At 54.8% G+C, this 15,316-nt stretch overlaps 7 protein-coding genes across 7 annotated transcripts; 3 read left to right on the forward strand and 4 right to left on the reverse strand.

The window, feature by feature from the left end:
- Positions 1-23: 23 nt before the first annotated feature.
- On the reverse strand, positions 24-1,526 carry IUM83_16878 (Phospholipase D A; the record flags this gene model as incomplete). The annotated part of the gene is made up of 1 exon (XM_067941790.1): positions 24-1,526. One exon carries the CDS (start codon positions 1,524-1,526, stop codon positions 24-26), a length of 1,503 nt encoding a protein of 500 aa, XP_067794393.1.
- Positions 1,527-2,731: 1,205 nt separating this feature from the next.
- IUM83_16879 (Pectate lyase) lies at positions 2,732-3,928 on the reverse strand (the record flags this gene model as incomplete). Its single annotated transcript, XM_067941791.1, has 3 exons — positions 2,732-3,149; positions 3,211-3,241; positions 3,364-3,928. 3 exons carry the CDS (start codon positions 3,926-3,928, stop codon positions 2,732-2,734), a joined length of 1,014 nt encoding a protein of 337 aa, XP_067794341.1.
- A 1,600-nt stretch (positions 3,929-5,528) lies between these two features.
- Positions 5,529-6,329, reverse strand: IUM83_16880 (Pectate lyase; the record flags this gene model as incomplete). Its single annotated transcript, XM_067941792.1, has 1 exon — positions 5,529-6,329. One exon carries the CDS (start codon positions 6,327-6,329, stop codon positions 5,529-5,531), a length of 801 nt encoding a protein of 266 aa, XP_067794314.1.
- A 1,896-nt stretch (positions 6,330-8,225) lies between these two features.
- Positions 8,226-9,522, forward strand: IUM83_16881 (Mitochondrial transcription termination factor, mTERF; the record flags this gene model as incomplete). The annotated part of the gene is made up of 4 exons (XM_067941793.1): positions 8,226-8,498; positions 8,572-8,607; positions 8,672-8,815; positions 8,896-9,522. The coding sequence occupies 4 exons, from the start codon at positions 8,226-8,228 to the stop codon at positions 9,520-9,522; spliced, it is 1,080 nt and encodes a 359-aa protein (XP_067794313.1).
- A 1,666-nt stretch (positions 9,523-11,188) lies between these two features.
- IUM83_16882 (RxLR effector candidate protein) lies at positions 11,189-12,601 on the forward strand (the record flags this gene model as incomplete). The annotated part of the gene is made up of 1 exon (XM_067941794.1): positions 11,189-12,601. The coding sequence occupies one exon, from the start codon at positions 11,189-11,191 to the stop codon at positions 12,599-12,601; it is 1,413 nt and encodes a 470-aa protein (XP_067794389.1).
- Positions 12,602-12,921: 320 nt separating this feature from the next.
- Positions 12,922-13,341, forward strand: IUM83_16883 (RxLR effector candidate protein; the record flags this gene model as incomplete). The annotated part of the gene is made up of 1 exon (XM_067941795.1): positions 12,922-13,341. The coding sequence occupies one exon, from the start codon at positions 12,922-12,924 to the stop codon at positions 13,339-13,341; it is 420 nt and encodes a 139-aa protein (XP_067794308.1).
- Positions 13,342-14,486: 1,145 nt separating this feature from the next.
- Positions 14,487-15,230, reverse strand: IUM83_16884 (putative C2 domain-containing protein; the record flags this gene model as incomplete). The annotated part of the gene is made up of 1 exon (XM_067941796.1): positions 14,487-15,230. One exon carries the CDS (start codon positions 15,228-15,230, stop codon positions 14,487-14,489), a length of 744 nt encoding a protein of 247 aa, XP_067794315.1.
- Between the last annotated feature and the right edge of the window lie 86 nt (positions 15,231-15,316).

A 15,316-nucleotide genomic window follows, 5' to 3' on the forward strand; every position in this document is an offset into this window, starting at 1 on the left:
TGACGAAAACCTGTACATGAACTCTAAATCATCCCATCGAACGAGAAGCACTGGTCGAGCGCGGAGACCACGCCCATGCGAATACCAAAGTAGAACATGCGGCGGCGCAGCAGCTGAGGCGCGAACTTCTCCGGCAGCGGCTCGGCACCAAATCCCACGAGGCACTCCATGGCGTAGCCGCCTTTCCAGCCAGAGCGCGTACGTCCGTTGGGTTTGCGTCGCTGGCGCGGGGTAATGTGCGTCGGGTTCGTGTTGAAGAGCACGTTGTGCGTGGCCGTGCCGAGCTTGTCCATAGCGACGGGAAACGGGTTCAGCATGGCCTTGCCATTCACGTAGAGAAAGTCGGAAGGCTGGCCCTCCACGGGCATGTACTGCACAATGCTGCCGCAGAGGGTGTCGCTGTGCTTTTCCAAATCTCCGTTCGTCGAGGACGAGATATCGCCAACACCCCAGGGCGAGAAGAAATACTCCTTCTTGGCCAGCTCAAACGCCAACCAGAACGTCTCCTTGTCGCCGTACGAGAAGGGTTCTAGTCCTAAGCGCTTCATTCTAAAGCGCTCCTCGGTAATAAGCCAGAACATAATCGGCATGGCTTGACCCGAGCGCGACTTGTCGATGGCGACGAGTGACGAGTCCTGCTCGTGTGACGTCATGCCGCGGTACGCATAGGACCTCCTGAGGCGCTTCGACGGTTGCGACCCAGGCTCGAGCCCGTACTTGGCGTAGTCAAACTCGTTGAGCATGCGCTTGAGGTACGAAGTGCCGTTCATGTCTTGGTTGAAGAACTCACGGCTGAACAGCACGCGATCGTAGAAGAACGTCGTGCCCGTGTTCTTGTAGCCCTCCGTGGTACGCAGTACGGCCGGGTCGTGCATGAACACGTCGTCGATATCCAGCAGCATGACCTCGGTGATGTCGGTATGGTACATTGCCAGCGGCTTGATCCACCAGTTGCGGAACTTCTCAGCCACCTCCCGCGTCAGCACTTTGCGCTCCACGAGGTCGGAGCACACGTCGACGATTTCGAGGCGGTCATCGGCGCCGAGCAGCAGCGCGCGGTTCTCCTCCGACATCTCCTCCGGGAAGCAGTGGTAGATCTGGACGAGTTCCTTGTTGCCGAGGCAGCGCAGCTCCCGCACAAGCGAGAGCCCCATGGCCACAGCGTCATTGTGCATGCACATGATGATGCCCTTGTCGCGCGTGACGGTCGAGTCGAACTTTGCGCCCCGCTGGCTCAACGACGGGCTGTTCGTCGCCAATGCCGCGGTCGGTCGATCCTCATAGTTTTTGGCAGATTGTTGCTCCTTGACGTCGAGCTCTGTTGTGGGGGGTTTCTGCATTGAAGGGGGCATCAAGACGTACATGACGGTGGCCAGCAGCACGAAAGTCACCACATAGGACCACGTCCGACTGGAGCTGCGACCTGGAGCTGTGTGTTCCCGCGTGGAGCGACCCGATTCCATTTCGTCGACATGGGTGCTGCTGCTTCCGCCGCCGCGACTCACTAGCGTACCGGAGTCGTGCATGTCCAACGTCCGGGGGTTGTGCGCACGTGAGCCGGGAAGAGCAGGAATGGTGCTGGTGCTTGCCTTATCCTGAAACGACTGTGTAAGTTTGTAGGTTGATTATGGTACTCAGAAGCATCACTATAGATTGTGACAACCTAGAGCATAACCACACACGTGGCTACAGGAAAGAGGAATCTCAGGAAGAACGGCTGAAGAGACTCACAATGCATGGCGTTGTCGTGAGCCAATTAGCCGACGGTGCTCAAATATAATGAGGTGAATGAGACGCTTTTCGCTTCAGCAATACTTAAATATTTTTGTAGTACATTTCGGTAACCTAGAATTATTGTATACTGAATCTCATATACAACCTACAAATTTAAAGTGCAGACCGGTACGTTTTGATTATTACCGTAACTTATCACGAGCCTCCTACACGTACCGCGGCATGGGCGCCAAACCATTCTGATATGTGTAGTGTGTGTGGGAGGGGGGGGAGATCAACATGAAAGCTGTATGCTTTGTTTTGCATTTTACGAAATGACAAGCAAGGTACACCAACCGACTCATAAAGGGGTATTTCCACGACCAAACCAACCAAAGTGCAAACTATTGGTTCGAAGTTATATTTCACGACCTTTGAACCAATTCTAGCCGTTACTTTGGTTTGAACGTTACCAGACCAACGCTCTTGAACCATTCCTGAGGTTTGGAGTTTCGTGGTTTGGAGTTGAGCTTCAGCTGCAACCGATGGTTTGCTTTTCCCGCTGCCTGGTTGGTCAATATGACTCTCTGTACTCCATCCAGGCGGGCTCTCTTCAAAGGCCGCTCCCAAGCAAGCGGTATACCCGAAGAATTAGAATCTGCGGCTGGTATCGGTAGCAAAGTTAGCTTATCCGCTTGAACCTACTGGATGGCAGGATTTGCATTCCCGAAGGCGGTGAGCATCTCACCCTGATGCAGCTTTCGTCTTTGACAGCGGCTCCAGCCTTCAACGACGCTTGGCCTTTCGGCTGTGGAGCGCGGCACTTCTCGATAAGAGCCGCATCGCATCGTGAACAGTTTCAATTTTTTTAGCCAACCACAGTCTCGTGGTTTGCTTTGGTTTGTAGCGTCTCACTCTGTTCAAACCACTTCGAACCAAACCATGAAACCGTTTCGAACCTGGTTTATTGGTAATTTTGGTTTGGTTTGTTCTAGGCATGGGTATTTCATGCAGTCTCTTACAGACGGGTGAGAGAAGAATTGCACTTCTTGGCTTCACTTGCTGTAGTGGGCGTCGGCGTCGACGTCGAAACACTAGTGTCGGCTGCAGATGCAGACGATACTGCTGCGGAGGCAGAGCTGGCAGCAGAATTCGAGGTCACATCAACGCCCTGAGTTGTAGCGTTGGCTGCTGAATCACTAGACTCGCTGGCAGGGGTCGAGTACGTGTAGTCAGCGGGAGCGCTGGACTGACTAGCAGCAGCCGAAGTCGTCCTGCTACCCGCGACAGAGCTGGTCACTGAACTCGAAGTCGTGTCAACACCGTCAGCACTAGCGTAGCTTGAGGAATCACTGGACTGGCTGGCAGTAGTTGAAGCAGTTGAATCGACGGTGGTAGTGCTGGACTGGCTGGCAGCATAGCTGCCCGCGACAGAGCTGGTCGTGGAGTTAGCAGTCGTCAAACTATCCTCTTCGTCAGCAACGGAAGAACCCGTACCCGCCTGAGTGTTGCTGGAAGTCGATGATTGCTGAACCGTAGAATCACTGGATGCGGTAGATCCTGATGAAGAGGTAGACCAAGCCGTCGAACTACTTGACCCAATTGACGCTTGGGTCACCTCAGCATTTGACCCACTCGGAGTTTCGATACCTGTCGTAGACCCACTAGACGATGTAGACGCCACAGCCGTCGACGACTCGCTCGATGTAGCCGAACTCGTGCTGCTAGTCGTAGTAGTGGCAGACGAGCTAGAACCGTCGATCGCATCCAGATCGCCCACACCAAAGTTCGAGCTCGACAGCGTCAGCGTGGCCGCCGACGACGCATCGTACGTCTTCGCCACCGTCGCCGCAGCCGTCACGGCAGACTCGTCGTTCTGGCCGGTCAGCTCGGCGTCGCTGTTCACCACCGTGTTCACAACGCAGTCGCGGCCAAGTGCCGACTCGCAGTACGACTGCGTGTCGCTCGACGGCACCATGATCGCGCTGGACGTGTCGTCCAGCAGCACGGGCTCCGTGCAAGTGTCCATGTAGTTGCCCTCCGCCAACGTGTACGACTCGTCGATGGGGTTAAAGTTGTGGCCCGAGTTGTTGTAGAAGTAGTTGTTGGCCGCGTGCAGAATGGTGTTGCCACCCACCTTGGGCGAGCGCCCCGACGTCTGGTGAATGTAGTTGTTCACGAGACTCACCTGCGTCTCCGTTCCGTAGAAGAGCATGGTCCAGTAGTGACGGTTGTCGCAAGACGCCGAGTACTCGGTGTATCCGTCGAAGTCGCAGTTGCTGATGGTCATGCTCTTGACGCTGGCCGTGTTGGTGGCGATCATCTGGCGACCTATGCTCGAGATCTTGACGTGGTCGAGCCACACGTTCTCCTGCGCAGTCTCGCCTCCGTCCGCGCCTTGGATGTAGATGGCGTCGCCGCCCCAGACGAGGTGCGGGTTCAGGTTGGTGATGTGAATGTTCTGCACGATGACGTTGCTGCCGAGGATCCAGAGACCTTTGCCGACGATCACACCGGACGTGCCGACACCGCGGATAGTCTTGTTGCCCTGCACCTGAAGCGGGTTCGGTCCGGCGTTGTCGTAGGTCACCTCGACCGAGATGCCGTCCGTGCAGCCGCCTGTACCAGACATGCCGCCACTCTGCAGGATCACATCTTGGCCCTTGCAGCCGTTGTTCTTGGCGATACACTCCTGGTTGGACAACGGACGACAGCCGTCCTCCGTCGTGGTGCCCTCGGATCCTCGGTAGTCGAACTCCTGCTGCAGGATGATCACGCGCGCCTCGTCGTCCGACAGATACGAGGTGAGCTCGTCGATGGTGGTCGGGTAGACGGGGTCGACGTCGCCGCCACCGGTGGCACCGGATGCGAGTCCGGGAGCCGTGCCAGTGTTGATGGCGGCGGCCGATCGGACGGCGAGCACGAATGCGCAGATGAATCCGTAGCGGAAGATCTTCATTGTGAGCTTGCAATGTTGGACTTGTGCGATGCGGGACTTGTGCCGGGCTTGTAAATTGCAAAGTGATCGATACGAGTGGTGGTGCCTAATTGAATTCTCACCGTGAAGGGATTGCCACCGGTTTGCATGAGCGATAGGTTGTTGAAATCCTCGGTGGGAAGCCATAGGGATGCTACGACTACTGCGATAGTTGGTGCAAGCAGCAATTTTCAGTAGATAAAAGCTGAAGGGATTCACTCAATACAAAGAAGACGCTTGAAAACCAGGAGGGATGTTGGATGAAAACGTCAGCTAAGGTTACACACAGGATAGCTCGCGAAACGTTACCCTCCTGAATTGCCTTACGAGTAGTCAACAAACCCCATGCTGGTCTTCTCGTTGACAGGTAAGCGTGACAGCTTGTCCTGTCGATGCGATCAGCTGTTAGGAGGCCTGACTCAGTTCTGCATTACACACTGTGACTTTAAGTCTGGAGCAAGAATGCTGAGTGCGCTGCCGATCAACAGTGCGCGCCTCTCTAGCAGCAGAGCGATCGCTCCTCTACAGGTGCTTGGCAATTGTGATGGCCATGCAGCATGGCCCATGCTGACAAGTATAATGGTAATACACTGAACGAGCGGTTATCTTAATGGCATTTCAAGAACACTACACCGGCATGCAGCAGCAGACCGACAGCAACGATGATTTAGAAAGTGATATGATTTTATAGCCAGCTGACGCCTCAGCATATAAAGCCTATTCAATACACGTAGTAAACTAGGTGTTTCACGACTGGAAAACAAAGCACAACATTTTATTCACATCGACACGCTTGTAGGGTATCATAAACGATTCCAGTCCACCACCATGCACAAAGTTACTTGCCAAACTGACCAACTTGGCCCTGGAAGTTATAACCACGGCTGCGAGAGGTGCTTGGAGTCGAAGTACTCTTGGCACTGCTAGTAGCAGCCGAACTCGTCGAGGTGTAAGGAGCAGTAGACCCACTTGACGAAGAAGGAGCAACAGTATTGGTAACACTCGACGTTTGAGTGACGGTCGCACCCGACCCGCTCGACGTAGCAGCACTACTCGTAACCGGGCTAGAAGCAGTAGATGTCGCTGAGGGCACCGAGGTCGACACACCAGCCGTCGACGACTCGCTCGATGTAGCCGAACTCGTGCTGCTAGTCGTAGTAGTGGCAGACGAGCTAGAACCGTCGATCGCATCCAGATCGCCCACACCAAAGTTCGAGCTCGACAGCGTCAGCGTGGCCGCCGACGACGCATCGTACGTCTTCGCCACCGTCGCCGCAGCCGTCACGGCAGACTCGTCGTTCTGGCCGGTCAGCTCGGCGTCGCTGTTCACCACCGTGTTCACAACGCAGTCGCGGCCAAGTGCCGACTCGCAGTACGACTGCGTGTCGCTCGACGGCACCATGATCGCGCTGGACGTGTCGTCCAGCAGCACGGGCTCCGTGCAAGTGTCCATGTAGTTGCCCTCCGCCAACGTGTACGACTCGTCGATGGGGTTAAAGTTGTGGCCCGAGTTGTTGTAGAAGTAGTTGTTGGCCGCGTGCAGAATGGTGTTGCCACCCACCTTGGGCGAGCGCCCCGACGTCTGGTGAATGTAGTTGTTCACGAGACTCACCTGCGTCTCCGTTCCGTAGAAGAGCATGGTCCAGTAGTGACGGTTGTCGCAAGACGCCGAGTACTCGGTGTATCCGTCGAAGTCGCAGTTGCTGATGGTCATGCTCTTGACGCTGGCCGTGTTGGTGGCGATCATCTGGCGACCTATGCTCGAGATCTTGACGTGGTCGAGCCACACGTTCTCCTGCGCAGTCTCGCCTCCGTCCGCGCCTTGGATGTAGATGGCGTCGCCGCCCCAGACGAGGTGCGGGTTCAGGTTGGTGATGTGAATGTTCTGCACGATGACGTTGCTGCCGAGGATCCAGAGACCTTTGCCGACGATCACACCGGACGTGCCGACACCGCGGATAGTCTTGTTGCCCTGCACCTGAAGTGGGTTCGGTCCGGCGTTGTCGTAGGTCACCTCGACCGAGATGCCGTCCGTGCAGCCGCCTGTACCAGACATGCCGCCACTCTGCAGGATCACATCTTGGCCCTTGCAGCCGTTGTTCTTGGCGATACACTCCTGGTTGGACAACGGACGACAGCCGTCCTCCGTCGTGGTGCCCTCGGATCCTCGGTAGTCGAACTCCTGCTGCAGGATGATCACGCGCGCTTCGTCGTCCGACAGATACGATGTGAGCTCGTCGATGGTGGTCGGGTAGACGGGGTCGACGTCGCCGCCACCGGTGGAACCGGATGCGAGTCCGGGAGCCGTGCCAGTGTTGATGGCGGCGGCCGATCGGACGGCGAGCACGAATGCGCAGATGAATCCGTAGCGGAAGATCTTCATTGTGAGCTTGCAATGTTGGACTTGTGCGATGCGGGACTTGTGCCGGGCTGGGTAAATTGCAGAATGAATCTAGACTCACGCACCAACGTGGTTAGCGTTTTATTCGTCTGAATGGCGGCCTTCTTGGAGTGCTACCGGTGAGCACTGATATCGGATGGAGTGTCTTCGCCTCACTAGGAAAGCTCAACGATTTGGGCCAAGTTAGACTGAGATAACGAGCTCGAAAAGCAGGCGGGATCTTGGATGAACACACCTGGACGGCGCGTGCGAGATACCCTTACCGACACTTGTGGCTTTAGTGCGTACGAACAAGCTACGTGTACGTATCTTATCAGAACATTTACGTTCGTTGAACTCACTCGCTAGTCGGCATGATGCACTTCTGGTGCGATCAACAGATGGAGCACTTGACTCATTTGGTGCGTTGCAGCGTGCAATCGATCTCCTCGGGAAGTACTGAAAGTGCGTGCTTATCAACAGCACGCGTGCCCCTTTAACAGCAGAGTGGATGAGCGAACATGTATACGAAGCTAGCTGCAAAGCGCCACACGAGCTCTGATCTACGGACACACAACAGCGAAACCCGGTAAGGCCTCGAGCGCAACAGTCGTCATGATGTTATTGTCGCTAGCGTGGCACGTTGCCAATAACAAACTGGTACTTGAAGTACGAGGGTTCCACGACTCCAAGGCTTTCAATCGCGGTTCGACCTGGCGATCGTTGTAAGGACCAATATGATACATGTAGTTCCGCCCGGTCACTACAGCAGCAGAGATGGCGTTGTCACACGACACAACACACGGGCAAAAACGGCAACCAAGTGCAAACGTGCCGTTTGGATGTCGATCATTTACGATCACCAAAATCCAGGACAAACTCTGGCATTCCGCGTATTTAGGCGACCGCGTCCAATCTGTTAGTGTGTAAACACAAGTAGGTAGCAGCAAAAATACATGTACACGCAAAACACCCCGCTCCATGCTGTAACATAAGTACCTGTTGGTCTCAATAAACTTCCACTTCCAGCACTTTTAAGTGCTGGGAACTTTTAAGTTTTTTAAAAAAAGTAGTGTTTGTTTGCGATCACCGAAATGTGTGTTTATCTTCAGCCAATCATATCCCCTGTGACCAATAGCTGGTCATTCCGGCATTATGTTGCGACTTGCGACGCTCCAACGCCAGCTGCGCAGTCCTCGACCGCTGCAGACGCTGGCGAGGAGCTTCACTGCCTCCCCAGGCAAAACCGAGGACGGAGGGCGCGCCGAGCGCAGACTGCAGGCAATATCCTATGCGCGCATCTCTCGCAAGTACCCCATTCACGTGGGGCAGCTGTCCATGGCGGCAGTGGATCGAACCACGCGCTTCTTGATGGACCGTGGACTGAGCCAGACGCAGGCGCTCCGAGTCGTCGCTCTGCATGTCAAAGTTAGTGGTGTTGAAATTGGTGGGAGGGCGTCGATGTGGGTCTGACTGGAACCGGCACTTCCATTTTGCTTAGATGTGTCAATACACAGCAGGAACGATGGAAAGCAAGGTGCGCGCTGTTTCAGAACTGTTGCAAAAAGGAGGAGAGTAATGTGCATTTCTGTGGTGGACAGATCGAGTGGCTTAGCAATTTGGGTCTAAGTCACGACAAAATCAACAGCGCTATCCTGCGCTCTCCGAACATTTTGGGCATGTCGTTCGAGAAGTACGAAGAAACGGTTGACTGGTTCATCTCAAAGGGGGTGCCACGGGATAAGGTGGGTGGAAATTGTGTGCTGTCTGGAGCGTAATAGACCCTGGAGACTAATGAATCACTGACGCTGATGCGTTCTGCCAGATTCCTTACGTGTTCACGGTGTTCCCGCAAGGAGTGTCATACAAAGAAGAAACCTTGGACCAGAAAGTAGATGTTCTCAAGGAGATCGGGTGTGATGATGCCCAGATCGCGCGAATCTTAACCATGTCACCGCAAATGCTTTCTTACGGGACTGAAAGCTTACAGGAGACCGTGAACTTGTTGACGCAGCTGGGCGTTCCTGCTGAAAAGGTCCCAAGCATCCTGGCAAGAGTGCCTCAGTGTCTCGGATTGAGCTTGGACCGGATCCTGGAAACGATAGACGCGTTGGATTCGATGTTTGGACCCGGTGCTGGAGTTCGGGCGCTGACTTGGAATCCCATCATCGTCATGCACAATATCAGCGGCCTTCGACGATCTTTCAACTACTTGGTTTCGATCGGATTCACGAAAGAGCGATTGCAGAGGAACACGAGGTTGCTCACGCGCAGCGCGAGCCGCATCCTTCGTCCGCGTGGTCAGTTTCTTCGGTCGAACGGCGAGGACGTTGTTGCCAGTATCGGATGGATTACCATGTCAGAACGCGCCTTTATGGAGGAGTATCCCGACTTCAAAGCGTACTTGACGGAGCATAAGAGGCGTCCCACGAAGAAAACCCCGTCTGTGTAGTAATGCAAGTTGTACGCAAGACACAGGATAACATGCACCCCTTACTTGTGAATCAACATAACGTTAGTAGCAGTTCCGCTGAACTTCGACCCCAATATATGTTAGTAGTAACTTCACACGTACCCCATAGTGTTCACCGCCCATGGTGAAGAGTGGTCTGGGAATGCCATGTACAACAGTGAAATGAAGAGCAAAATGAGTGGCGTAGTTCTTGAGAATCCACGTTTTCTGACCTTAGCATGCAATCCGAGTCGGCCTTTTGGCTGGCGGCAGACGCGGCGACTGGTGTCTTCTCCGCGAGTGGGGCTTTCGCGGAGAAGACCAAAAGTGGGGTTGCCCCCCCCCCCCCCCTTTCGCGGAGAAGACACCAGTCGCCATCTAACTATCGTATATGGAAAGTTGAACGCTTCCATAGGGGACGGGCACCATATGGCCGATACAATACAGTAGCCGATAGTCTACAGTAAGCGTTTGTTTATTCGCTCTGCCGCCTCTCAAGTTTACTCACGTTTACTGCGAAATCCAAACTCCGAACGTTGGGTAAGCTAAGTCAGCTTAGCTGACTGGCAACCCCACTTTCGCGGAGAAGACACCAGTCTTAGGGTAAAAATCAGAAAATGAGGTCAGATTTGCTCGATTCGCAGCCGTTTTGACGTTATTCGAGCTGAAACACAGAATTTCGTACCGTAACCTTTTTACGGTACCGTAAACCACGGGTTCATTGCAACGCTCGTAAACCTTTTACGGTATGGAAATGGGGTTGCCAATAAAGTGAATGGCGGGCAGACGCCATGTGTTAGCACATCTAAGTGCTCTTTCACTTAGATAAGGTAATTCCTCATCAGCTTACCCAACGTTCGGATTTTGGATTTCACAGTAAACGTGAGTAAACTTAAGAGGCGGTTGATGAGCCATTGCACGTGTCAGGCACAGCATTTTTATTTAGTGTTTCTCATAAGTACGAGTACCATACACTTGGAGTTTGTATACGGAAAAATCACTCATAGTACAAGACCCGCGCTCCGTTAGGTGATCGCCAATACCTCCGCGTTCATATTGAACTTGAGACTGCGGCCCTATGGGACTACCTTCATTCTGAATCTCGGCGGCCCAACGATGAACATAAGGTGCGGACGCACACGTGCCAAGATCACCCCTACAAGACCTGCGAACCTGACTTCCCACGCTAACTGCCCTGCAGTTTTGGAGATTAAATGATTAAGGGGCACTATTCGCGCTGTTGCAGTACCATATCCTATCGGGTATCACGGATTTACAGGAGGATTTTTTTGGCCAAATAATGGGCCGCACTGCCACAATGTATTATAGTCGTCGAGTTGCATCTGAAGCAGGCGACCCGATCTCTCTGGATCAAGCCAATCTCGGAGCAGATCCCGTACTCGAGGCAGCAGTCTGCCTCAGTGGTGTGTCGCACACCATCCCGCTGTTAATCGAGCGCGTTTCTCTTGGTTTCAGTATGGCAACACCCCTAACCGTCCACCAGATGGCTACAGAACCACAACTGGACACTTCGATCCAGGATATCACCTGCGTCCGCCAATTACATCTGCACTTTCCATTCCGCAGTTGAGGGCTCAACTGCCAAGTGCGTGGCAGACCGACCACCCCAAGTTGAGATTTTCGGCCGAGGGAGGAGGACGTCGGGATGTCTCGCCATAGCCGCAATACGCTCGCATGGCTGCTGGCCTGCGTGTGCTGCTTCGTGCTGGGCATGCTCGCGTCCTACGCCAGCACCTTCTCGGTCTCGTCCATCCAGCAGACAGCAGTGCGGGTCAAGTCGAACCTGCTGCGCGCCAGACCGTCGGCCTGGCACACGCCGCAGAGTCGGCACCGCCTGCAGCAGCAGCAACAGGCCAACGGCTCCAACGCCAGCGTCGCCTTACAGGTCAGCGAGGACGACTACCAGCGCGGAATCATCCTGTGCCTGCACAACGGCATCGTGTCCATGGGTGTGTCGCTCATTCGCGAGCTGCGCTGCCTGGGCAACCACGAGATCGTGCAGGTGTACCACTGCTTCCCCGAGGAATTGTCGGTCGAGAACAGGGCGCTGCTGACGCTCAATGACTCGCGCGTGGAGATCGTGGACGTGTGCACGGACGTGCTGGCCAAGAAGGGCCCCGAGAACCTCTTTCTGGGCGACGTCAAGACGGCCAAGGCCTTCCAGAACTACTGGATCAAGCCGCTGGCGCTGTACCACACCAAGCTGAGGGAGGTCATTCTGCTGGACGGAGACGCCGTGATCATGCGCGACCCGGCGGTGTTGCGCACCATGTCTGGGTATGTGCGCACGGGCACGACTTTTTTCCGAGACCGCATTGCCAAGATGAACAAGTTCCTGAACAAGAAGACGGACAAGGGCAAGCCGTATATTAGGTACATGATCGACTCGTTCCCGTATCTGAAGCTGGCGCTGACCGGACCGAAGCCGTCCGAGCAGCTGGAGAAGACGTTCTCGTGGAGGGGCGAGACCGGCCACGAGATGGACTCGTCCATGGTGCTCGTGGACAAGACGAGGGCGGGCAAGGCGATGGAAGTCTTGAAGGAGCTCATCTTTAACACGCGGTTCAAGCTGCAGTTCTCCTGGGGAGACAAGGAGTCCTTCTGGCTGGCGTACGAGCTCGCGCACCAGGACTACTTCTTCTCACCCTGGGGGCTCAGCTTGCTCGAGTCCGTGCCGAACAACGATCTGTCCCATCCGAACACCATGTGCGGAAGCATGGCGCATTTTTTGCCGACGGAGAACGAATCGGAAGTGCCGGAGCTGCTGTATGTGAACGGCAAGGCGCTGCTGGAGCCGTTCCCGTCTGGAGTGGAGAAGACCGTCAAGGGCAAGCGCTCGCGCATGTTTAATTTGAACCCGACGCACCTCACGCCTCGGTATCGGCACGACAATTTTGATCTTGCAACCTCCAAGACATTCGAGTGCATGGACAACCTGGGATCTGTTGCGCTACCGCATTACTTCTTCAATCGTCTGCTACGCCGGCGGTTCCACTTCTTCGCGGCGGAGACAAACGCGTATGAGGCATTGGACGATTGTCCGGAGCGGATAGATTAGGTTGACTAGACTATGTGTAAGCAGACAAGTCGTCGACTCGTCCCGCCTGAATGAGCAGGTGAAGCCGTTGATGGAAAAGTAATGGGACGGGGATCGGCACGGACCTGGTGAAGACTTTCAACTGTCGAATAAAGCAAACTGATGTCGCCCTCATTATCGAATTGGAGCTGATGAAGAACAACCAGCAAGGACAGCAGCAACCAGCCATCGTTGCAAGCGGTGACCGCCCCGTCGGAATTGCTCCTTGTGAGAACTGCGGCCAGCCTTCGCACAAGCGATGCAATCGATGCAGGGCCTTCTCTGTGTGTCGTCAGGCCTGCATGGTGGCTGTGTGGCCCAAACACAAGGCGGACTGCAAGAATGTGGTTAACGCGCGGAGGCAGCTTGAACTGGCGGGGAAAACGGTATCTGGCGTGCCTTGCTCGATTGGAGCCGAGACGTTGGCCCGCCTTAACCGCCTGAGTTTGTTCGTCTACGACAAGTACGATATCACGGAGCCACCAGGGCGCGGATCGAAGATGGACGTGGACAAGAAATTGGCCTTCTTCCTGGAAATGTTAAAGGCGCACGATACGTCGTCTTCGGAAAACAAGAATCTCCCTCTGCCCGAGAAATTGTTCCTGAATCGCCGCTACAATAACACGTACAACCACATCGGGGAAACTTTCACGCCCAGTGAACTTGCTCGGTTTCACGCGCTGATGCGTGTGCACCATGTTGGCCTGTCGAACCAGAGTTGAGGTTTCAAGAGTCCAAGATGTGGACTTGTGGTGCTTGGATAAGGAAGATGCGGGGTTCAGTACTTGTTTGGCCCAAATGCTTTTTTGTTTGCCGCATTTAACGAGACAATCCGCCAATTTTACCAACACATCATGCTAAATATATTTTTCAATTCGTGTCATCAATCAGGCTGAAAGCTCACCTATATCGAGTCCTATACTTTAGAAGAAGATGAGAGATGCTACAAATGCAGGACAAAGCAGGACAGGTGTCTGCGAAAGTGATTGAAGTCGACAACCATTTCGACTGTATTCACGGACAGTGAGTTCGAAGTGTGAAGCCCAGCGAAGCATGGATCACCCCGTCAGTCTATGCGAGCACTGCGGGAAGCTTTCGCGACGACGGTGCAGTCGGTGCAAGGCATTTTTCGTCTGCAGTCGTGAGTGTATGAATGCTGTGTGGCCTTGGCACAAGCCAGGCTGTGATACAGTGGTGGCGGCAACGAAATACTTCGAGCAAATTGGAGCTCCAGAAGGTCCTGGTGTACCCTGCATGATCACAGCCGAAGACATGGCCCGGCTGAATGCTCGCAGCACTGCCGTTTACCACAAGTACGGCGTGGATCAACTACCTGACCACGACTCGACTATGGAGGTGGACACGAAGTACGCGCTCTTCTTGGACGTTTTGCGCGGGAACGATTCGTGCACAACCTCCAACAGGGCCGGTCGTTGCCCGAGAAGCTCATGTTGAACAAGTTCAGCAACGGCATGTACGCTCGGGCCAAGCAAATCTTTCATCCCGACTCAATTTGCGCAGATCAAGGAGGGCCACGTCGTCTACCCAACCCACTAGCTTAGGTTTCCTGTGGTTCGAGTATACAAGACTGGCAAAGCAAAGCAAAGCGAGGACAGCAATGGGTCGGTGCGTGTAGGCCTGGATGAGGTATGACAGCTGCTTGCTCGCAAAGGTGTGGACTTCTGGACGTTGATGAATGGAGCGAGCAGCTATCTTGTTTTTCACGATTTCCCTACCGGTAGCAGATATCGAAGAAGGGTGCCATGAGTTCCATCTGTGCAGTGCAGTTTTACATCCATGAAGGTATCCGGCGACAGGAATTTCACATCTTCACAGCCAAGTGCAATCCAGCCGCTCCATCTCCTTCTTACTCGCAGGCGACGGCGGGGCGGCAGTTGTTCTGCCAGAGACGACGGCGCGCGTAGCACACGGGCGACGATGAGGACGCCCACGGGCCCGTGTAGGTGCTGGCGTAGATCCAGCCGTGTTCGTCGCCCTTCTTGGTCGTGTAGGCCCAGCCCACTCCCTCCAGTCCCTCGGGGACCTCGGGGGCCACTTGGTCGAAGTTGTCCGAGGACGTCTGCAGATCGAAGGTGCTCCAGTGGCGGCGCTCGTTGTTGTGCGAGGGCGTCCACTTGCCGTCCACCCAGTCCTCGTTCTCCCAGATGGAGAGCGTCCTCTGTCCATCTGTCTCTTCAGCGTAACAAATGTCCAACTGGATGGTGGACTTCTTGTCCACGTGCATCGTCGCTTGCTGGAGCGACTCGGGCACTTGGAGTTCGTACGTCTCCACGATGGCTTCATTCGGGCGTCTCTCGAAGGAGGACAATGGGAGACGCAGCTCCCCCAGCAGGTCGTCCATCTTGAGGTGGTCGTTGTCCACCACCTGCACCACCAGGTGCCGCTCGGCGTTGGGCGAGTGGTGGACCTCGAACTCGAACGTCTCGGCCGGCTGCCACACCGGGTCCAACTGCTTACTAATGCAGGACGAGCGCAAGTACTCGTCGCCCAGCTGGAAAGTCACGAAGGGGTCGGACCCGCCGCCCTGGATGAAGGTGTCGGCCACCGGCAGGTTGCCGGCGCGCAGCAGCGTCACGATCAGTTGCGGCATCCTCGGCGGTCTCCTTTTCGAGGGTCGGCGGATTTTTTTGTTTGGATACTGTCGACGTCGTAAAATCTACGTGTATTATTTATGAA

Source organism: Phytophthora cinnamomi (assembly GCF_018691715.1).
Source record: "Phytophthora cinnamomi strain GKB4 chromosome Unknown Contig25, whole genome shotgun sequence".
Classification (NCBI taxonomy): domain Eukaryota; phylum Oomycota; class Peronosporomycetes; order Peronosporales; family Peronosporaceae; genus Phytophthora; species Phytophthora cinnamomi.